At 42.2% G+C, this 24,030-nt stretch overlaps 1 protein-coding gene across 1 annotated transcript in view; it reads left to right on the plus strand.

Annotated features, from left to right (window-relative positions):
- GPC1 (glypican 1) overlaps nt 1-24,030 on the plus strand; it is a 324,689-nt gene that overhangs the window by 247,528 nt on the left and 53,131 nt on the right. The window contains exon 3 of the mRNA XM_037908653.2: nt 10,387-10,778. Within this exon, the coding sequence (XP_037764581.1) occupies nt 10,387-10,778 (392 nt within the window). The remainder of the gene's footprint in view (nt 1-10,386; nt 10,779-24,030) is intronic.

Below are 24,030 nucleotides of genomic sequence, written 5' to 3' on the forward strand. Positions count from 1 at the left end.
CGGACATGCCATCTGCTTCCTGGGAGCTGTGCAGACCCAGGGTAGGCAGGGAGCCTGCCTTAGCCCCGCTGCACCGCCAACTGGACTTTTAACGACCCAAAACCCAGTCGAAAATGGTTGAAAACAGGCACCTGGCAACCCTAGAGTAATAATAATGGTTTAAATAAAATATTACCACACACACTAAAGTAAATGCAACAAATTTGAATAAGCATTTAGTTTAGATTTTAACAAATTTAAATATTTTGCTGAATTATTTCTCTTCTAATATTTCTGTGGCTGCAGGGACAGCATTAAAATCGGCTGTGGAAGCATGTCAGACAAGAAGGGGTTGGAGTGTAAAACAGTATATTAAATGGACACTCAGCACTAGAAGACAGTATGCCTACTCCAGGTCCCCAGTCAATCTGATACATCTAGCTCCAGAAGGAAGTTCTGAAATTAGGACTAAAACCCACCACTCTATTTCTTTTGCCCTTGTTAACATTGTACAGGACACCACTCCAGGCAACTTATTTTTGTTTCTCTCATTCTTAGAGCAGTATCCTTGAACTATGACAGTAGCATTCATAGTGAGCATATTTCATGTGCCCTTTCTTTCACGGTAGGGGACAAACTTAGAAGCAGAAAATCTTCTTGACTCTATGACCATATGAATTTCATCACAAATTCATGCATTCGGTCAGACCTGAGAAATTGTGATACAGTATTTGATACTTTTCCTGATTTGTATACCTAGTTCCTCCCACCAACCAACCTGGCAGGATTATATCTGCAGTTTTAGGAGTCATAGGCTAGTTTTCCATGCAAACTCTCTGGCTGGGCTGACGGTTTTCACACTGTTGATTCAGTTTCTTTAGGAAGATAAGTCCCTATCCATGGCCTCCTGTGTGGAGTTGTGAGACTGCTACATTCTCTTATTGCTAGATCCCCGCTCCTCAAAACTGCTATTTTCTCTTACTTGGTTGCACTGGCTAGATCACAACCTCCTTATTGAGGTGTTAATAATTTGTGTATCTTAGCAATAATACAGTTTTCTCAATTTTTCACATTTTGATGGTTTATTTCTAATGATGTATGTGCTTTAAAGAAAGTTAGTCTCTTTCTGCCTAAGTGAGAGCCATTTGGGTTTTTTTTTCCCCCCACCTAGTTAATTGCAGTAAGCTCAGTGGGATCCCTATGTAGAATTATCAGATGGCATCAAAAAGACAGAAGAAAGTACTTAGCCCTGGGGTGTTTTTTTTAATTACAGTCTTTACAGAGAGAAACTGGCAGTCCCTGCCTCACTGTTCACAGCTTTCCAATTTGAACTCAGAGTTGTGAAAATGTGGATGCTTTGAAAATATGAACTGTGAACATTGGGAAGTTGTGAGCTGGAGAAACAGGTAGGGATTTGCAATCTTGTTCAAATGCAAAGGTTACAGACTGTGGTTAAAACATTAATCCTGTAATAATCATCTTTTCCTGTCATTATGACAGCAGGAGTAGCTACAGTGGCGCTAGTCAAGGTTGCGTAGTTGTTTCCAATGTACCACCCTAGTTTTCTTTTGTTTGTAAGTTTCTGGACGTTCATATTTCAGACAGTTTTCCAGACTTGGCATCTGTCTAAAGTTGAATTTCATTTGAGCAAAAATGGTATTGTTGGTTTTGAGCACGAGAGCTGGGGGCGGAACCTACTTCCATTTCTGGTGACTTCCTTTTAACAGTTTTACAGCGGGAGTTTGAAAGGTGAAGTTTGGGACACAAATAGCCCTCGCTGAGGAGCATTGTCCCAAAGGAAATTGGGTTTCACTTGTCTGAATTATTAGCTTTAGAAATCCCCTAAAACTGAGCTTGTGTGAGTTATTTTGTTGCTAAGTTCATAAAGCTCATGATTGAGGAAGGATTGGCCCATAGAGAAAACTTTGGTAAATGTGCAGCAACTAAATCAGGGCCTTCAACGGGTGAGTTGAAGGTAAACACTTCGGTTAATTTAGCTATGTAGTGAAATCTCTAAGAATGGCAGGGGCTCAGCCTGAGGGTTTTGTGATGTGATTGAGGCAGGGCTTCTGGATAATTGATGAGGAGCCCGTGTCTCATTCTTTGCAGGCCTCCTAAGACTAGAAGAGGATAAGGATGTATACAAGAGAGACCTCCACTCAGATTTGCCTTGTGAGTAAAGTACATTTGCCACCTGCAGAGCTCTTACAGTTTGAGGGAGAGAAACTTTCTTAAATACCTCTTGACTTGTGCAGGAGTGTCTCTTACTGATAGAGACCTTCAAAATTTGCCAGCTCTTGCAATTTCATCCTGAATCTTGTGATATTTGGTGTTTTTTCTTAAGGTCCCAAGTTCTGGAGTCATCTGAGACTTTGAGAATCTCAATCAGTTTTCGCAAATCGACAGGTTTCAGAGTAGCAGCCATATTAGTCTGTATTCGCAAAAAGAAAAGGAGTACTAGTGGCACCTTAGAGACTAACCAATTTATTTGAGCATAAGCTTTTGTGAGCTGAGCTCACAAAAGCTTATGCTCAAATAAATTGGTTAGTCTCTAAGGTGCTCAAATAAATTGGTTAGTCTCTAAGGTGCCACTAGTACTCCTTTTCTTTTTGCGAATACAGACTAATACGGCTGCTACTCTGAAACCTGTCGATCAGTTTTCTTCTTTATTTTCTTTTTTAAAAAGTTAGTGTCTAGCTCTCTTGCTTGTGGAGAATAACTTGAAAATGCAGATCTTAAAGGCTCAAGAATCAGAAGGGAAATCTACAGAACTCAAAATATATCATTTAAAAATTTCATGATTTTTAAGACAATTTTGTGGTTCTTTTTGATTCACGATTTTTGAATGATTGAAGTTGGCAATACTGTAGAGGAAACCCACCTGCAGCACATTTTATGAGCTCTTTGGCTGAGGAAGGCGTTGGGTTTAATTACCTTATTTCCCTAGCCGTCTTTTACCCATGGTTCAGATAGCCAGACCTTTTGTTTCAGATCATTTTAGTGAGTTTTGTTTCTTTTTTAAAAGCAGTAGTATCAATTAGTGTCCCTATCTGAAATTAGTACGGATCAGCGTCTCTAGGTCCTGATTCAGCAAGGTGGTTAAACATATTAACGCTCTCATTAAAGTAGTTGGGACTACACACATGCTTAAATACCTTGCTGAATCAAGGTTACTAGTTACTAGTATGGGCAGAGGCTATGTTAATGAGAAGATGTAATGCTACTATGACAATACCTGTGTTACTTCTACAGGCAATGCACAATATATACTGGATGATTTAGGATGCCTGAGCAAATCAGACTGAGCTGATTACTGTGGTAATTAATACAAGCTGCTGCACCATCTCTCCTGACAAATCTGAGGCCTGAGTGTCTAATACACGCTGCAAGGTGGACATTTACGTTCTGTGCCAGATTGGCTATTTGTCAGCCACACATTTGGGCCTAATTGCTAATTAATTTTCCCTAGCTAATGTAGGTATTTTTTTATCAGTGTGTGAAATCTAGAATAACTTAAACCTTCTGCAAATGAGCTAATTGTAATTTGAGTTTTCCTACCTAGGTGAGAAGTAATAGTTCATCAGCTCTTAATTAGATTGGACTTTTTCAAGGAGCAGTTTCCCGTTTTTTGACAGAAAGATATACATCTTGTTTCTCTTGTAGTGAACAGAAAAAGCAGCCTTTCCTTGAAATGACAAATCGGTCTGCATTTGTTGTTGTTTTCCTTCTTGTGATGAATGGCAAGTTGCCATTTAATACCGGGATCACTTATCAACTTGTGCAGCAAACATCAGTTGCCACAAAAAGAACACTGATTATACAAGAAGGAGAGCTTGAATGCAATCTTATTAAATTGTAAATGGATACTTGAAATTTTACATTAAAAACACTTTAAGCTTACAGAGCATCTTCTAAATTCCAGTGGTTTTACAAGCATCAATTAAACTCCACAACCTCTCTGTAGGTGAAATGTAAATATTAGCCCACCCATTTTACAGACAGCAAAAAAAGGGAACACAAAAGTTACATAAGTTGCCGAAGACCACACTGAGTTAGTTGCAAAGCCAAGAATAGAAGCCATAACATCTACTCTCAGTACCATGCATTAGCCACTAGACCATACTCCCTCCCTAAGGCCTCTTCTATCCTGGAGAATTTTTTTCATGCCAAATAACATCAGTTGTCCCTAGCATACTGAGCCTCTATGCAGACATTTGTTACAAACGTTGTCAAGGTGTGTGTGCTTTAGACCATTTGTTAGATCTGCTGCGAGTAACTCTAAATAATGATTGACTTCTTCACTTCGGCTGGTGTAGATGAGAAGCGCTGGCACGTTGTAAGTAGTCCTGTTAGTGCCGTCCCACAGTGCACAAGCCACTGGGTGAAATCTCCCAGAAACCACTGTTATGCCAAAGCTTCTGTTATAGGTTACTGGGAGCAATGCACTTTACTGCTGCATGTAGACATAGCAGGGTTGATAAATGGAAGTGAAGTGGAATTACTAGTATGGAAGCTCATGTCCATTAGGCACAGGCCAATACTAACATTTTAATTGCTCACAGTGGAACAGTCAGTGTGGTCAAGGCCTTTCGGTGAAATGAAAACTTTAATACCTCCATTAACAGCTGTCAGGTCACTGGCAGGATGCAGAAACAGTGATAACTTTATGACAACAGAGATAAAATCATCATTTGCTACCATTGAAGGTCTAGCAATAATAAAATTATTAAAGGGCAAACTTACAGAATAAACATATGGCTGCCAATTTTGGACATATTACTTGAGGTTTCGTCACATGACATAATTTTTAATTAAAGATTCATCTTTAATTCCTGGAGACTCCAGGACAATCATGGAGGGTTGACAAATCTAATTATAAACAGCTTCCAGAGACTCACAAGAGGTGAGATAGTAGACCCAGGCCTGCCCAGCCTGCCCTCAGGAGTGATAGCTTCCCTCCATCCGCCTCTCTTGTTATAAGGGCAAACAAAGGAGAAATGAGGATCTTTCAGTGGGAGATTGCCACAAGAAGAAGAAAGTAGTTGAATTGCTATTCATCTTGATAAGCAATTCAAGGTGAGTGTATTTGATAAACTATGTGTTAGGACAAGCAGCTCGTAAAGCCCTTTCACTACTCATTAAAATGAGATCTTCAGCTAAGCACTTGCTAATGGGATCAGCATCTGATTTTTCTCCATGTCAAGGACCCTCCATTACAAGTTACTTTTACAGATGCCTTGGATGACTGCAAGGGCTCTTTAGCAGCATGTTGGCTGCACACAGGCATTGAGAGGATATCTTTCAAGAAAGGAATAGATTTTAATCTGGTGAGATGAACCAGGGTATAAAATTAATATTTTTTTTAAAAAGAGGCCTCTGGTGCTACTGCAGTTTATATATTAAATGATGATAATGGCCTGGAGTTATTTCGCCTTCCTCTGTAGCCTGGGCCATGGATCACTTGCAGGTTTAAACTAGTATAACTGGTGGATTCTCTGTAACTCGAAGTCTTTAAATCATGATTCAGGGACTTCAGTAACTCAGCCAGAAGTTAGGGGTGTATTACAGGAGTGGATGGGTGAGGTTCTGTGGCCTGCCATGTGCAGGGGGTCAAACTAGATAATCATTTTGGTCCCTTCTGGCCTTAAAGTCTATGAGTCTCATAGTCTCTATAAAGAATGAGGAGTACTTGTTGCACCTTAGAGACTAACAAATTTATTTGAGCATAAGCTTTTGTGGGCTAAAGCCCACTTCAACAGATGCATGCAGTGGAAAATACAGTAGGAAGATAGATAGATATATACAGAGAACATGAAAAAATGAGGGTTGCCATATAGTCTCTAGAGAAATTTAGATCATATAAAACTAGGCTGGAAATTTTAAATAGTGGCCACTGATTTGAGTGTGATTCTGTTTTGGGTGCCCAGCTTGAGACATTAAGGCTTGTTTTTCAGATGTCCCGAGTACCCCAGTTTAAGTCAGTGGGAGCTGCGGCTGCTTAGTGCCTCTGGATAAAATCAGCCTTTAAGTGTCTCACGTGGTGCCCCCAGGCAGTGAGTCACTCACAGTCAGTAGCCAGGTTTTAAAATGTGGCTGCTAATAAATATTTGAACATGACTGACAGACTCTGCTGAGGCAAAGCCAAACATTAGTGTGTCCAGATAGTTTAATTCCCTGGGAATGTCCCAGTTTTGCATTGGTGTCACAGGCAATTACATTGAAATGGTGTTGCTTTCCAGTTTCAGTATCGCTGGCTGGCTAGCTACTGCCCCGCTATCAATCCCCAGACCCATCTGTGTCTGATCTTAGTCTTGGCACAGCACTGCCCCAGTGAATTGTTGTAGGACTTGTCCCGAAAAGGAGCCTCTGACACCCCACGGCTCCTAGTCTTGTGGGTTTTGGAGCTGTGCAAAATCCACTGTATGCATTTCACTGTGCGGCACAGATACAGCTGAGCTCCAAGGTTATTTTTAAAGGGGGAAAGGAGCACCAGGACTCAAAGGAGAATGAGATGGAGAGTGCAGCAACACAGCCTGGGAGAGCACTTGGTGGGCAAGGGAAAGAATTAAGACCATTTGCAGTGATCCCCATAACAAGCAATTTCATCTCAAACTTAGAGCTGCCTTCCCCCACTACTCCTTCAGAGAGACCTCCTCTCCGGATGCTGAAACCTTTCTGCACCAACCACCCATGACAATATTTTTTTTAAAAAGAAAAGTACTTAAAACATCTGCCCTCCCTATCGAGGGTTTAGATATCTCGAGTGCTGATAGACAGAGCTGTCTAGTGAACAGAGCACAAGATTATAACCCAGAAATGCCTGAGTTTTCATCCTATCTGCATCGCTCACTTTATGTGATCTTGAGCAGGTCACACCCTCTCTGCCTCACTTTCCCCATCTGTAACATGGGGATGTTGATACTTATTTTCTTACCTCACAGGGGCTCGGGATGCTAAATTCATAATGTTTGTGACATTCTCAGATACTATGGTGATGAGAGTGATAGAGTGAGATTAAATACCTCCCTCAGACAGCGCCAGCCAACACCAGCACATGCCTTAGCACTCGTATTCCTTCGCCTTCATAAACATAATTTCTCTCATCAGATGCACAGGTGAGATTTAGCACTTGTTATCTGAGGGTAGAATAGAAGTAGCAGACGGTAGCAGTCAGGATCAGAACTTGGTACTTCATGGGCCCCAGTCTTGTTCTCTCCCCACTAGACACGCTGCTGCTCAGAACTCCAGTTATTTAAATCTTGGGAAGAGAGACCAGGTATTTTTTAAAAACATTCTCTCTAATTTCCTATAGCAGAACTGTCATCTTCCAGCTTTTTATCTCCGCACACTCTCCTGTGCCCCGTATTTCTTTCACAGGTAGTTATTTCTAGCCAGTGCTAAGGTGCCCATTAGTCAACTACACTTCGGAAGCCTAATTACCAGAGCCCCTGAGTTCTCTGGACTTGGCAATATTTCTTCCTGTCAAAGCTACTGCACACAGAACACTAATGAATACAGGATGACCAGTGACCTCTGCATGTGTACGTTCCACCGGGGGGTTGGATTACTTTGTTAATCCACAGTTCTACAGTTGTAGGTCCCTCCTTATAAATGACTTGTGCCACATATATACTCAATTTGAACATTCTTTATAGAGAGAAATCTCTGACTGCAGTTCTCAGTTACCCATCCATCCTCACAGGTCACAGAACACACTCATCAAACTACATGACCTGAAGCACAACAGGAATACTTGTTAGGTAGAGAGTAGAAGTAGAAAACAAGCAGAGAGGAAGGATAGATAGGAAATCAGCCTAATCACTCAGGTACCACTGCTGTACCAAAGAGAAACTTTAAACGTTAAAGTCACGTGGAGAGGATCAGCTAGCAGTTATGTTTTGTGTAGCGACAGCAGGAGTGGGAAAGATCACCAGCTGGTTAAGGTCAAGTGCCATCCTGAACAAGTGCACTCTGTGACAAGTAAGGGCTCCGTCCCATTCAGGCACATTGGTACACATCACCATGCTGTGTGTGACTTGAACATGCTATATTGTACAGGGATCTTGTTAGGGCTCCCAAGATAAGCAGTGTCCAGCCTGGACAGTAGCTGGATGAATGGGAGACTTCTAGGGGGAAAACAAGGTGGTGTTGACAATTCAGGAGGTAGGAATCTTTCCTCTAGTAACCTCTCAGTCACTGCTCTGGCATGGTGCTAGGAGGAGACGGTTGGTTGTTGAGGTTCAATCTTTTGAATGAAATGCAAAATTGAGGTCTGGAAATGAGAAGCGTGGTGTCTCGGGTGCCCCACTCATATTCGTAAAGGAATATTTGCAGTACACTCCATTTATCTACATTTTCCTGTTGCCTGAACTGGATATAGTCTTCATTTTCTGTTTCTGGAGTGTCCAGGTGCCATTTAATGACATTTAAAGCCCCCTGCACTGAGACAGGACCAAGTAAACCTCCTAGACCATGCCTAACAGATGTTAGTCTAACCCAGTGGTCTCCAACCTTTTTATGCCCAAGATCACTTTTTGAATTTAAGGGATCTACCCTGCCCCTTCCCTGAGGCCCTGCCCCACTCACTCACTCCACACACCCACCCCCTGTTGCTTGCTCTCCCCCACCCTTACTCACTTTCACCGGTGGTTGGGGCAGGGGGTTGGGGTTCGGAGGGGGTGAGGGCTCTGGGCTGGGCCAAGGGGTTCGCAGTGTGGGAGGGGGCTCTGAGCTGAGCCTGGGGCAGGGGGGTTGGGTGCAGTAGGGGGTAAGGAGTGCAAGCTCTGGGAGGGGGGTCAGGGCTGGAGCAGGAGGTTTGGTTGCAGGAGGGGGCCTCAGGGCTGAGGCTTGGGGTGCAGGAGGGGGTATGGGGTGCTGGCTCTGGGAGGGGGCTCAGGGCTGGGGCAGGGGGTTGGGGTGCAGGAGGGAGTTTGGGGTGCTAACCTAATTAATGGCAGTAATTTTTTTAAAGAGATCTTTTAGTTTTTTTAATCATTAACATCATTAAACATTAACATTCTCCTTAATGGATTAAAAAATTCCTGAGATCGATGGTGGCTGAGATCCATTACCAAATCTTACTAGATTTATGTGTTTATAGAATGCCCTACTTCCAGTTTTGCCTATTTACCTGACAACTGTTAGGACTGTCTATCTTTACTAACTTAATTTAAATGTGCAACCCTGCTTTCTGTGCATTACTGAAAAAATTATATAATTTTTAAAAATCTTCTGGAAGTGAGTGAGAGTTTATGCAGTAGTTTACTTCCTGAGGGTCAAATGCTGGTGGCTTTACTCACTTGGGTAGTCCCACTGAAGTCAACATTAAAGCTAGTGCTCAGGTGAGCATGTGCTTAAATGGTTTGCTAATATGGAAGAGATTATTCATGTGCTTAAAGTTAAATCCTAGCTTAAGCGTCTTGCTGTTTGGGGCCTTAATATTTAGTATCCTACAAATTCTTTGAAAGAAAACACTATCTCAGCTTTAACTGCAGAAGCATTGTGGCAATATGGGTTGAAAGAAATATAAAATTTGTTGTCATTTATTGTTAATGAGATCACGGATAATACAAAGTTAATTTGCGGCTTTTATCAAATACAAATGTTTTATACTGTATCAAGCACTTGTCTTGCATCTCTCAAACTCTGAGCAAGCATCCAGGTTTCAAGAATTGTTTGAACAATTTTGTGTGTGTGTGTGTTAATTCTGGTGCAGTCTCTGAAACGGGATTGTTAACTTGTGCATACGAGTTCTTGTCACGCAGTGGCAGCACCGAAGAGAAGCTTTTAGCATCTTCAGTCCTGACAGCCCTTTGTCAGACTGATTTAACAGTGATTTATATACATTACCCAGAGCAATTAAACAGGTAGAAGTAGGATTACTGAACTTTCATTTTGCTGTAACCATTCATTGTTGCAGAAGAACTTCTGCAGGCTGAGTATGGGCACTTCCAAGTGGATCCCCTTGGCCATTAACTTCTGCCCTAGCTGTATTGGTTGCTTTGCTTGGCCAGGCATTAACCAAGGAGAAATGTGACTCTGAAAGCTTAGTGGCAGAACACTGCACTCTGCACAGCAGATTTTTAGGAACATATCCAGAGCTTGCACTTGATGTTTTTTTAGATGTTGATAGAGGGAAGGAGCAAGGTGGCAGCAGACCACTCTTACATGCTGGTTGTGGTGCATACCCTGCTCTTCCTTTTAACCACAGCTCAAGACTTAAAATTATGGGTGGAAGAGGAGTTCACTCAAAAGATAAGAGAAAAAGATAAAAGATAACGCTGTCCTTGGCTCCTTTTTCTCACCCTCCTGACTGATGCAACCAAATAGGTGTCTCTAGACTGGCCTGGTAGAGATTTCTAGTTCTCCTGTTGATCTGTCACCCTCTTCTTTTCCCTCTTTTTGCAGGTTATTTCCAGGATTTGTTGAACAAGTCAGAGAAAGCCCTCTATGACACTTTTCCTAGCACGTATGGAGAGCTGTACAGCCAGAACATCAAGCTCTTCAAGGATTTGTACAGTGAGCTACGACGCTATTACCGGGGCTCCAACATCAACCTGGAAGAGGCCCTCAACGAGTTCTGGACACGCCTGCTGGAGCGCCTCTTCAAGTTGATGAATCCCCAGTACCACATCACTGACGAGTACCTGGACTGCATGGTGAAACACTCTGAGCAGCACAAACCCTTTGGAGAAATTCCGAGGGACCTGAAGCTGAAGGCGACGAGAGCTTTCATCGCAGTGCGCTCCTATGTACAGGGGCTTAGTGTGGGCAGTGATGTTGTCAGAAAGGTCTCTCAGGTAGGTCATGAGACAAATCTTCTCTGTATCCACCCCAGCATCCTTCCCCACCTAACACTTCCAGGACCCTATTTCCTGCTGACGAGCATTGGATTGTTGTGCTGTTTTTCTTAAATCTTCATCGTTAGTAGGCAGGCAGACTTGTTGATAGTGAACATCTTTGCTTGTATAAACAATTGCCTGAGGGTCATCTGCCAAATAGTAAACTGGGGCTGTTATAAACACTGACAAAGTAGGAGAATGGAGGTGCAATTCCCCACAAACCAGACTTTACATCAGTTTAACCTATGTGGCATGCTGCCGGGGAAGCTTTAGTCATCCAAATTGTATAGTTGTTGGCTTGCTTGTATATATTCCCCGGACTTTCCTGGCAAAGATATTGCCATGCCTTTACATCACATTGTGTTATTTTCCTCCTTGGTGGTGATATGATGTAAAGCATGGAAAACTGACTTTCAAAGAACATGCTGGCAATGCGTGCAGGAGGTGCATGTCAGTGGGGGGTGATTCTTATGTCCATATCTAGAGCAGTGTGTATTTATACAGTGTATGTACAGAAGGGGCGAGTTTGTAAAGTGCATTGGGGTCTTTGGGGATGGAGGGTGCGCTATACATGTAAATTAATGCTATTGAATGCGACGTTTTTGTAGGATAAAATTGTATGCATCCTCTGGTACAAGAGGAACCTTTCAGAGCAGGAGGGAGCCTGTCATACTCGCACAAGGTATTCAGGCTTTTTACAGAGGTAGTGTGATGTAGTTGTTCCATGGTCTACAGATGAAAACTGGAAAATCCATTTTGTAAAATTACTTGCATACTTCATGTGAAGATGGCAATTGGCAGGGATACGGATCAGGGTGTGACTAAACAATGAATGCAAAAATTGAAATACCAATTAATTTCCTGGAAAGAAAATGCTTGGAAGAGGACAGCATTATTTGCTACAGTGAGTCCAGACTTAGATCTCAGAGAGACATGTTAATGTGTTAACAGTGACAAATCCTTTTATTTATCAATGCGTTACTATAAAACTGTTCAGCTACACAAAAGCCTTTGCACATCTTATTAACATCACACTCTCATGGCACTTACAGCAGATATAAGAGGAAAATGGTATACATTAAAAGAGACAGAAGTAAAATATTTTTTCATAAATCCTTTGAACTGCTGAGAGTTTCAGCTTTATGCACCCGAATCTAACTTTAGCCCTGGTTAGGTGGGTCTGAGGGGATAAGGTGAGTGGGCTGACAAGTTTTTTTTTTCCTTTTCCTTGTCCCTGGAGTTGCCCCATTCTCTTTTCCTTGCATAAACGCAGCCATAGCTGTTCATAAACTGATTCATTTTCAGCACCAGTTGTTTTTGAAATGGAATATCATTTTGTGTTATGTTGATGTATAGCGGTTTTTACACACTCTCATATGTACAATGTGGATTTTAAACTCTGAGTGTTTGATTCCACTGCCGTGCTTCTAAGTTCTCTTAATCATTTCAGCAGCACTTTATGAAACAAGGTACAATTAAACTGTGTGAAAAATGATCATCTTTCTGATCAGCTGATAAAAGTATGAACTTCTGGAGAAGGTAGCACTGCCTCTTCCTTCTCTCCGTTCCTTCTCCAGATGCAAATTTCTTCAACCTGGATGATTTGTCCTTCAAAACAAAACTCATCAAACCCACTGTTTTTTAAAATATGGTTATTATTTTATAAACAGCATCCATGTGAAACTTCTAAAACTGGTCCGGTTTGCTGAACAGCTCAAAAACCTCAGCAAATCCAGCCCACGTGTTCAGTTTGTAATTAAACCCACAGGTTTCACCTGTTTGTTCAGGAATTCTCTGCATAGTTCTAGTAGTGCCACTGAAGGAGAGGCAGGTGGAGACTGGACTGCTGACACGTAAATTTTGCTTCACAAATATCTTGATATTCAGTAGTTATGTAGAGAACATAGGGCCTGGTTCACTACTGCTTTTCACCTCGCATAGGCATTTACACTGTGTTCAGTTGATGTAAAATGCACTCTCTTTGCACAGGAGTAAATGACTGCATAAGGGATAAAGCAATAGAGAATCTGGCCGATCGAACTGTACATAATCATCAATACTTTTTGTCAGAGCATTGATGTGATTCTTTTTTAATAACTTGCTGACAGGGTGCAAATTTAACCTGAAAATTATTTGATCCTTTCAATTTATTCCCAATTCCAGGTGATCTGTTGGATTCCCCCATTAACCAAAAATAAAGAGCAGTTCAGATTATTGGCCTTTTAATCTGAATTTTTAATCCCACTTAATCTGAACAAGTTTTTCAACCAGAATTTTAATTTCACAAATGTTTTATGTTGCTTTGTTTTTATGACGATAGGGATTTTGCTAGGAATAAGGTTGAGAATAAAAACCTTTTCAGCCAGGAACTTCCTTTAAAAATAATGTTTGAACTGAAATTTCATGCTTGGTCTCAAACCAATTGTGGATGTTTTGCTCAGAAACTCTATGGAAAACCCACTGGACCAGTTTGAGTTAGACAAGTATAAACTAGGGCTGTCAACAAATCGCAGTTAACTTATGTGATTAACTCAGAAAAATTAATTGCTACTAAGCTCCGTTTAATCACATTGTTAAACAATAGACTACCATTTGAAATTTATTAAATATTTTTGGATGTTTTTCTACATTTTCAAATATGTTGATTTCAGTTCCAACAAAGAATACGTTACCTAGGGAGGTGGTGGAATCCCCTTCCTTAGAAGTTTTTAAGGTCAGGCTTGACAAAGCCCTGGCTGGGATGATTTAGTTGGGGATTCGTCCTGCTCTGGGCAGGGGGTTGGATTAGATGACCTCCAGAGGTCCCTTCCAACTCTGATATTCTATGATTCTATGAATACAATGTGTACACTGTTCACTTTATATTATTATTTTTATTACAAATATTTGCACTGTAAAAATGATAAACAAAAGAAACAGTATTTTTCAGTTCACCTCATACAAGTACTGTAGAGCAATCTCTTTATCATGAAAGTGCAACTTAGAAATATAGATTTTTTTTTGTTACATAACTGTACTCAAAAAACAAAACAATGCAAAACTTCAGCGCCTACAAATCCATTCCATCCTACTTCTCATTCGGCCAATTGCTAAGACAAACAAGTTTGTTTACATTTATAGGAGAAAATGCTGCCTGCTTCTTATTTACAATGTCACCAGAAAGTGAGAACAGGCGTTCGCCTAGGACTTTTGTAGCCGGCGTTGCAAGGTATTTACATGCCAGATATGCTAAACATTTGTATGCCCCTTCATGCTTTGGCCACCGTTCCAGAGGACATGCTTCCATGCTGATGACGCTCGTTTAAAAAAAAATGCATTAATTACATTTGTGACTGAACTCCTTGGGGGAGAATTGTATGTCTCCGGCTCTATTTTACCTGCATTCTGCCATATATTTCATGTTATAATAGTCTCGGATGATGACTCAGCACATGTTGTTTATATGAAGGTACCTATGTGAAATTTCTTAAGATAGCTACAGCACTCGACCCAAGGTTTAAGAATCTGAAGTGCCTTCCAAAACCTGAGACGGATGAGGTGTGGAGCACGCTTTCAGAAGTCTTAAAAAAGCAACACTCTGATGCGGAACTATAGAATCCGAACCTCCGAAAAAGAAAATCAACCTTCTGCTGGTGGCATCTGACTCTCATGATGAAAACAAACATGCGTTGGTCCACACTGCTTTGGATTGTTATCAAGCAGAACCCGTCATCAGCATGGATGTTATAATTGAAATCAATATATTTGAAAATGTAGAAAACATCAAAAAATATTTAAATAAATTGTATTCTGTTATTGTTTAACAGTTCAATTAATCGCGGATAAATTTTTAATCACTTAACAGCCCTAGTATACGCTAATATTTTTTGTATTTTTAAGAAATTGTTTTGACTTTTTTTGTACTCAAAACAACAAAAGCTGCTGATTTCTGTTAAACTGAAGTCTTATCATGTGGCTAGTCCTCTCTGAATAATCATTTAAGTTTGAAAAATAATTGTTAAAGAGCAGTGACGTTCTAAGTGGCAATAAGTGTATTCTAAGTGTGCACAGTGCATAGTTTTCCTCAGTAAGATGAAAGTTTAATTAGGTGATCAGTAACAACACAGTGAATAGTAATAGTAGAAAGTTTATTTGTATGTATTCTTTGAGTTGGCAGTCTCTTTTGGCCTCTGACTTGCAAGCTGCTGCACACAAGTGGACCGGGCCCCACCTGAGATTCATTGCAAGGTGGAGCCCTTAGAATGAGATCCCTCTCTGATCTTCTTGGTTTTGACCTGTTTTGTCTTCTCTTACAGTACCAGTATATATCATCTTTGTATCCTTCATCCTCATTACAGCTGTTACAATGCCTTCTCTTAAAATGCAATGCAAACAATGCTGGGGAAAGCATAGTGCTTTTCAGACTGGACTCTCCGAGGAGCTTCGTAATGGGGAGGGGAGAGAGAGAGACAGACTGTCTCTGACTGCACAACAGGCAGGATTCTGTAATTTCTGAAGACTGCTTCCTCCCCACTTTGCCAAAGTTGCATTTCTTCTCTTGCCACCAGCTGCCAAACTTCATATCCACCCAACACTTCAGCCAATTCCTGTGCCTTTGTCTCCCAGCAGGCTCTGTGTGCAGCCACTCTAGCTGTATGAATGATTGATTGAAAGGTACATGGGCAGGTTCAGCTGGGATGCAGGTGGAATAGAAGCTGCCTGCTTGGAGCAGGAACTGCACATACCAGTGGAGATGGGAAGTCTGGTGGGAGCAAGTAGCCTGTCAGAAAATGGCATAACCATTAGTTCTCCTTACAGTCACTGTAAATCACACTTGGTTTTAAGGAATAATCTCTGAGACAAACTTTGAACCATAGCAATGGGATCTGAAGCTTTTCATTACTTGGTTATTGGTACCAACATGGCTCCATCTTGATAGTTATAGAAAACTTACCTGTTCAGCGGCTTCTGTAAAATGATTTTGGAAGTCTCAGTCCATTGGCCAGTGGACCAGGTGTGCATGCAACATGCACAGTGGATACGCTTGTTAGCAGTGTCAGCAGATAGATGAAGGGCTGAACAGAAGTGAAGATTCATAGTCCTCTTTCAGAGCTAGTGCATATTAATGTGCAGTGTGGAGAAGCTTTGCACTCCTGCTTCCAGCTTTATATCTGGTCTGCGGCTAGAGAATTTGATTCTGCCTGACTGTCAGCCAGGCACCCTTCACTATAACTCCCTCCTTTATTCTAAGATAGGGTTTGTACAATATGAGAGAGGTCCCACTTACCTCTATTATGGCATTACAAGTATTTGAAAGCCTGGATGGTAGATTGCATGCCAGTGAAAGGGAGAAGAAATATCTCACTTCTGTCTAAGATTCCTTTCTTTCATTCTTTCATTATGGGGTTGGCAACTGCCCCAAAATAGCATTTGCTGTGACTCAGAGAGAGCTTCATTTGAACAGGTGGAAGTCTTGTGTTTGGAAGGCTTAGGCAGAGGCTGCCAGTTGCCGCTCAGAGGCACAACACTTGTTCCTAGTGCTTGCCATTCTTGGCCTGATGATGCAGGGGAATGGGGAAATGAATTAAAAACAAATCACAGTATAGAAAAATAATGTCGATAATATGGGGAAAAGGAAGCAAAATTAGAAAGTTAGATTTAAACAAGTAAAAGATAAACAGCTGTATGAAAAAGTGTAGAAACTAACAGCAGAGATACACAATGTGAGGAACAGGACTATTCCAGTGCGGGATTATGTTTATTATTTGTGTTATGATAGTGCCTAGGAACTTCAGTCAAAGATCAGGGGCCATTGGGCTAGGTGCTTTGCAGACAGGTAACAGAAAAGACAGTCTTTCCCTCAGAGAGCTCGCAGTCTGCGTGTCAGACAGCGTGCAAGCATCCCTGTAGATGAAGTAGGATCAGGGAATAGTGTTTGGTGTCCAGAGTGTCAGGCTTGCCTCAATAGCTTGCATGTTGCCTGTAACCATAAAAATTACCAGTGAAGATGATTACATCATTGAGCATTGGGTGGCATTGTTGCTCTCACATTATAACATCCAAGAGAGGTCAAAATTTAATTTCCTTTGCATTGGCTGTTCTCCCATCTTGGTGTAGGATTCTTGATAACCTCACTTTTGAGCCAGGTAGGAATACCATCATTTTTTGTTTGTACGGAGGTAGCAATTAGAGGCCAGGGCCACATTATGCTAGGTGCTATATGAATATAAAACAAAGACCAGTAAGAAACCAGAACAAGTTCTCTCACTACGGGATCTCTTCTCTATAACCAGCAGCATACACCTGGTCTGAGCACTGTGTCATAGCTTTGACTTGACCTTTGCGTAGGCTCCTCCTCACTGAGGTAGGTTTCTCTCCTAGTGCAGTTTTTCTGTTTTCACTGTAAAGCCATCATTGTGCCGTTTAGATCTGTTATTACATTGCTGTGAAACGTTGTTTAAGAAATAAACCCAAGCCGCCAGCTTACATCTGCAAACCCAGAGTTCTTGTGTACCCTTTCCCAATGCGTCAGCTGCCTCAAATGAGCCAGCCGTTGCTTGGAGCTGTGCTGGCAAAACCAAATGTGCTGGCTGGCTGACCAGACTGCTGTGCAGCTGCTTGTTGCTTTAAATAAGTTTAAATGTAGCCACACAGGCACATCTGTGATTAGGTTCAAAATTATCTGTTACCACTCGAGAAAGAGATCTTGGAGTTACTGGGGATAGTTCTCTGAAAACTTCCGCTCGGTTCACAGCAGCGGTCAAAAAGAGTTAAAGGATTGTTAAGAACTATTAGGAAAGGGATAGACAATAAGACAGAAAATATTATAATGCCATTATATAAATCCATGATAGCCCCACACCTTGAATACTGTGTTCAGTTCTGGTCACCCCATCTCAAAAAGAGGATATAGTGGAACAAGGAAAGTTTCAGAGAAGGGCAACAAAGATGATCAAAGGTATGGAACAGCTTCAATACAAGGAGAAACTAAAAAGATTAGGGCTGTTCAGCTTAGAAAAGAGATGGCTAAAGCAGGACATGACAGAGGTTTATAAAATCATGAACGGTGTAGAAAAAATGGAGAGAAGTGTTATTTACCCTGCAAAAACCAGGGATCATCAGATGAAATGAATAGGCCGCAGGTTTAACACAAACAAGAGGAAGTACTTTTACACACAATGCACAATTAACCTGTGGAACTAATTGCCAAGGGATGTTGTGAAGGCAAAAAGTGGGTTTAAAAATATGGGTTTAAAAAAGAACTAGATAAGTTCATGGAAGATAGGCCCATCAATGGCTATTAGCCAGAATAGTCAGGGATGCAACCCCATGCTCATAGCAACCCTAAACCTCTGATTGTCAGAAGCTGGAAAGGGAATACAGGGCTGGATCACTCCAGCTGCCCTGTTCCACATGCTCTCCTGCAACTCTGGTACTGGCCACTGTCAGATACAGTATAATGGGCTAGATGGACCATCAGTCTGACCCCATATGGCCGTTTTTATGAGCATAAAACATGAGTACAGGCTGTACTGCTGTTCTGCCCCAAGGCTGCCTATTGCATAAAGATTCCAGCAGTATTAGAGCCCTTTTGTAATCTCTACCATCAAGAACTCCTCACCCCCCTCTTTAAAAGCTGGTGTTTCACTTTCAAGAACAACTGAGGTGAAATTTTCCACAAACATTCAGGAGGGTACAGTATCTATATAACATGGCAGCAAGTGACATTTCATTTCTCTGTGGCCTCTCTTGCAGATCCCAGAACATAAAGCCCATGCTGTTTTATTGTATTTATCTGTTGGTATTTAAAGGCAGGACTTGAATGGGTTGTACGTTCTGGGGGATGATTAGCTCTAAAGGATCGGAATCACCTCCATGACATCACCTCCATTCCAGGCCGTGGCAGGTGGCCCTCCTGGGGTCTGGGTTCCTCAGGTGGACAGGCAGAGGATGGTAGTGAGATATAAAAGGTGCTTCATCTCGTCAGCGATGGGAACATTGTGCAAAAAGTTTATGCCGAGCTTTATTATTTCATATTCTACGACTCCTCTCTGCGCTGTGGAAACTCCCCACCCTGTGGATGTTTGGCAAAGCTAAACCAAGACTGCATTCAAGGTGATGATATGTCTGCACATACACAGGAGAGCTACACGGGACTGTCCTTGGAGAGTGGATGGTGGTAGCAGGCCAACCACATCAGGGAAAGTGCCGGCTGCTTTATCCCCACCCTCTAGAAATGAGCTGCAGGATTCGGGTGGTTCTTTGCTTGCCATTTTCCAATACTTTTGGTGTTCTCTTGCCAGACACCTGCCAGGAATTAGCTGTTCTGTGGAGTTTGTATTTGTTTTGACAAATTCAAACAGGATTGGTTGGGGTGGGTTTACATTTCCACCCACCCCACACTGTTTTTTCATCCTATTTTTTTTTAGTCTCTTTTTTCACATATATTAATTTAGATGGTAAACACCTAAGGACAAGAAACTGCCAGTTTTTTAAAAGACAAAATAGCATATGCATCAGTAGCGCCGATAAATAATACAAATATCATAGACAAACATGAACGTATGTCTCACATCTTCCCCTGATGGTAGAAAGTCAATGAGTCTCTCTCGAAAGATCTGAAATTGCACAGCTGGAGCTAACTGCATCAGATTAATAGGAAATAATAGAGAAATGCAAATGTTACATGGTTAAGTGGTTTTGAATATCTGCTCCTTTTGTAGGAAGAGGTGGAATCAACAGAACTATACTCTTAAACATGGAAAGGTGGAGGAAGCCGATTGGCTGAAGTGATGGGGAGATGGAGCCAGTGGTCTCCAGATGTCTGGAAAGTTAGTTCAAATTGAAACTCATTAAGGGCCTTTTCAAAATGATGATCGTGGTTCCTAGCCAACTTGCTACTGGGAACTGAACTTGTGATTCATTCTGCTCTATTTTAATGTCAATTAAAATAAAACCCAGTTGCTTTGTTGTACTGAACAGCATGGTAACTGGTCTGTGTTCTTTTCCTGAGCCAATATGAGTCTTCATGCTGTAGTGTGATTACTCCTAATAATAATTCACCCTTTTTAACTTTAACCTGGTGGCTTTGGGATTTTTTTTTAAAGTTCTGGTGCAGGGAACAAGCTTGACAGCAGTAGACACCAAAGTCCTGTCTCTGTCCACAGATAGGTATTGACTGGGCTGCGGCAATGCAGGGCTCCGACACTGCTGATGAAACTCAACATCACGATTGCCTGGAACATTGCTAGGGGGTTCTGCTTAGTTTCTGATCTTTGAAAGATGTTTTGAAAATACAGTTCACGACTTTTCAGTCTCTTGACTGATGTGCTGGATAATGCTTACAGCTCACTCACAATGTTCTCATGGGCTCATTACCACCTGTTTGTGTGAAGAAGATGCAAAATGATGACTCAAATGATTACACAGAGCAGCAGACTTTAAAAGGATCCTATTTGTGTGAACCTGGCAGCTGTTTCTTCTAGAATTTTAATCTGAAAGGGTGGAAACTTTGGCTCGTTTAATGCACACCAAGCTGCTAATTACTGAATGGAAAGACTGGCATAGACTTGTACAAAGCAATGGCTGACAGTGTGCCTTCACAAGCTGGCCACTTATTCACTTTGTGAGCTTGGACTTGTCACTTTATGGCCTCATTTTTAAAGGCAGAGAATACCCTCAGTTCCCGCTCATTTTAATGGGCAATTGGATACTCATTATCTTTGGCCAGAGATAAGTAGCCTGATTTTCAGTTTCCCCATCTGTATAATCTGTATAATCCCCATCTGTATCATGGTACACAGCCCCTTTTGTAAAGTGCTTTGAGATCCTTGCATGAAGAGCACTAGGTAAATACTAAGTGATGTTATTATAATGAAGCTGCCACCGTGGTAATTTCCATGTTTCAGTACCTCCAAACATGTGACTGGTCACCTCCCTGGTGGAAAGATGAACATGTGTCTGCTCTCCCCAAGTTTAGGGTATCAGGGTGTCAAGAAAGTGGGAGAGACTTTCTAACTTTTAACAAAGTCCCCAGTCTATCCATTCATTGTCCAAGGTGCTCAGCAGCTTTCCCCAGGGCCTGTTTTTGCAGTTGCTGTTCCTGCCCCTGACAACCTTGTTCTAACTGTACAGTTCAGACAGTTGGATTGTGGGTAATCAGAGTGGGTCTATCTAAACACCAGCCTGTATTCTTCACCATTTCCTGGTTCACCCAGCCAGACGCAGTGATTGATTGAAAAGCTTACCTCCTTTCTCTGAAACGTTGCCCCTGTGTGTGTTTTCCATTACTCAGAAACCCTCCCCCCCCACTCCTTAATGCTGGGTCACCACTTGCAACAGCTGTCTTATGGACATAGCGCTAGTAAGAGGCACTATTATTGCACAGCCAACTGTATACAGTAGCCAACTGACCTTTGCATTAGCGCACCTTGGTTCCTCCTGTTCTCTGACTGTGGCACACAATACTTTAGTCTCCTGAGGCCTGTAACCCTTTAGTCTGATTCTGATGTTGGCTTGGTGTGAAGATTGTCCTCAGAGTGGCCTGTGATATACAGGCGCTCAGACTAGATGTTCTGGTGGTCCCTTCTGGCCTTAAACGCAATGACTTTGCCACATCTGGGATGTCCTCTTGACAAGTGGGCGTTACTTTCAAGTAGGGGGCTTTTAGTGGCGGGGTTGCTGATGTACAGGCACCGGCCCCTTATTTGAAGTGGGGCTTTATTTTCAAATCCAGGCATGAGTCCAGCGGCTGTGCTGGTGCTGGTCTAGGCTGAATTGGTCTTTCAGAAGTCAGTAGCCCTTCTTGGAGAAGTTGGCAGAAGAGGAGGGGAAAAGAAAATTCAGCTAATATGAGGCTGCTAGTAAAGAAATATTGTTAATTACATTTGCTATATGTATAGGTATTTATGTTCACACCACCCTTCTGGAGATAAGGGGAGCAGAACAATTTGTTATGCATGTCTTTGTGTGTGCATGTACGCACCTCAGATCCATGTTGCTTCTCTGAGGACAATGCTGGCAAAGTAACCTGAGAGCTGTAGGTATCTGGCATACGCGCAATGAGTCTGGCCTTGCTGCAAGAATGTGAAAAGCTTTTAGAATGCTTTTGATGCTGCTATTTAGTGAAAATCTCTCCTTTCTGACCATCTTTCATCTTCCCTTTGGAGGGGACAAACGCTGACAAAGGAGAGCTACTCCAGGCATGCCAGACAGAGCTTTGGTACTTCTCTTTCTTTTTTAGAGAGGACAACAAAAGGAGGAGCACTTTGAGAGGTAGGATATCACTATCAGGACTGTGCCCCTAAAGATACAGGCCAATTAGCAGAAGATCACTCTGCTCCTGCTCAAGGCTGATTTTAGGATTTTGAGGGACCTCAGTGAGGGGGGGACAAAGTCACTTGAACCTTTTTTTAATCTTTTCTTTCCCTCCTTTCCTCCCCACACGCTCACAAGACTAGGTAGAGATAAGAGTGAAATAGTCACTTAGTGAACTGTGAGTTTTCTCTCACATGTGGGTGTCCCCTTAGAATCACGTTCCTCTCCTCAGTCACAGGTTCCATGGGATATTAAAAACCAGTTCTGCTTCTACTCCACCGGTATCTCCCTCACTTTGGGCCTGATCCTGCTCCCCTTTAAGTCTGTGGGAAAACGCAAAGGGAGCAGGCTTGAGCCCTGGCTCTGAGGCGACTGCTTTCCTGTCAGCCTCAAGGACAGAATGCGAAGCCAGATAGAAAAAACAGCCTGGGCTACTGCTTCTGCTCCAGGTAGCAGCGCAGTGCTGTCCTGGCCCCATCTATTAAGTGGTGCAGTAAGTCCTCTCTCTGAAGATGATACATGCTGTGGTGCAGGACTTCAGCTGCTGTCAATAGTGTAGCTCCAATAGTGTTGTCATATAGCATGGCATTTTGGGATGTATAAGTAGGGGCATAGCGAGCAGATCGAGGGACGTGATCGTTCCCCTCTATTCGACATTGGTGAGGCCTCATCTGGAGTACTGTGTCCAGTTTTGGGCCCCACACTACAAGAAGGATGTGGATAAATTGGAGAGAGTCCAGCGAAGGGCAACAAAAATGATTAGGGGTCTGGAACACATGACTTATGAGAGGCTGAGGGAACTGGGATTGTTTAGTCTGCAGAAGAGAAGAATGAGGGGGGATTTGATAGCTGCTTTCAGCTACCTGAGAGGTGGTTCCAGAGAGGATGGTTCTAGACTATTCTCAGTGGTAGAAGAGGACAGGACAAGGAGTAATTGTCTCAAGTTGCAGTGGGGGAGGTTTAGGTTGGATATTAGAAAAAACTTTTTCACTAGGAGGGTGGTGAAACACTGGAATGCGTTACCTAGGGAGGTGGTAGAATCTCCTTCCTTAGAAGTTTTTAAGATCAGGCTTGACAAAGCCCTGGCTGGGATGATTTAATTGGGGATTGGTCCTGCTTTGAGCAGGGGGTTGGACTAGATGACCTCCTGAGGTCCCTTCCAACCCTGATATTCTATGATTCTATGATTCATGTAGCATGGAAACTCTGGGTCATAGATACAGCGAAGTGAGGTAAGGCTGGAGGAAGTCAGTAGTCCATTATAAATAGCAAAATAATGAACTTTTAAGGTCAGATCCCATGAAAAGTATGTTTTCGTGTAGCAGAGTTCCAGTAAGAGCAGCCATATGAAATAGTGAAGGGCAAGAAGGCATCTGTCTGCGGAGGCTTGCTCTGGCCAGAAGTCAATGGAGCTAAGTACCAGTTAAGGATCTGGCCAAATATCTGTAGTGTAGCCTACATTTGCCATCAGCCAAACAAATTGTCCTCTCAAGAGGCCAGTCTGGTAGTCTGATCACAGTTGTGAGCCAAACTGGCCTGATGTTATCCTGTATATTTATCAACTGGCCTCGTTATCCATCCAAAAATCTATCCCATCTATCCATCCATATTTCTAAGGAGCCCTACCACCTCAGTGTCCAAGTGCTGGTCTCTGTCTCATACCAATATGATGAGTGTCTTGGGAGGTGGGGAGAGAAGAGTACGAAAAATACCTGAGAGATCTGTGCTTACTTTAATGCTATTAAATGCCTTTAAAATGTACATAAAAGCCGCTGAAGCCTGAGGAGCCTCAGCCCGCAACAACAGAGATGCAGATTGTCATTTTCCTTTCAAGCCAGGCTTCAAAAGGAAAAAGGGTTTATTTTTGCTATTCAGAATCAGCATTTCAGAAGGGAACGTTTGTAACTTGACTATA

Source organism: Chelonia mydas, chromosome 9 (genome assembly GCF_015237465.2).
Source record: "Chelonia mydas isolate rCheMyd1 chromosome 9, rCheMyd1.pri.v2, whole genome shotgun sequence".
Taxonomy (NCBI): Eukaryota; Metazoa; Chordata; order Testudines; family Cheloniidae; genus Chelonia; species Chelonia mydas.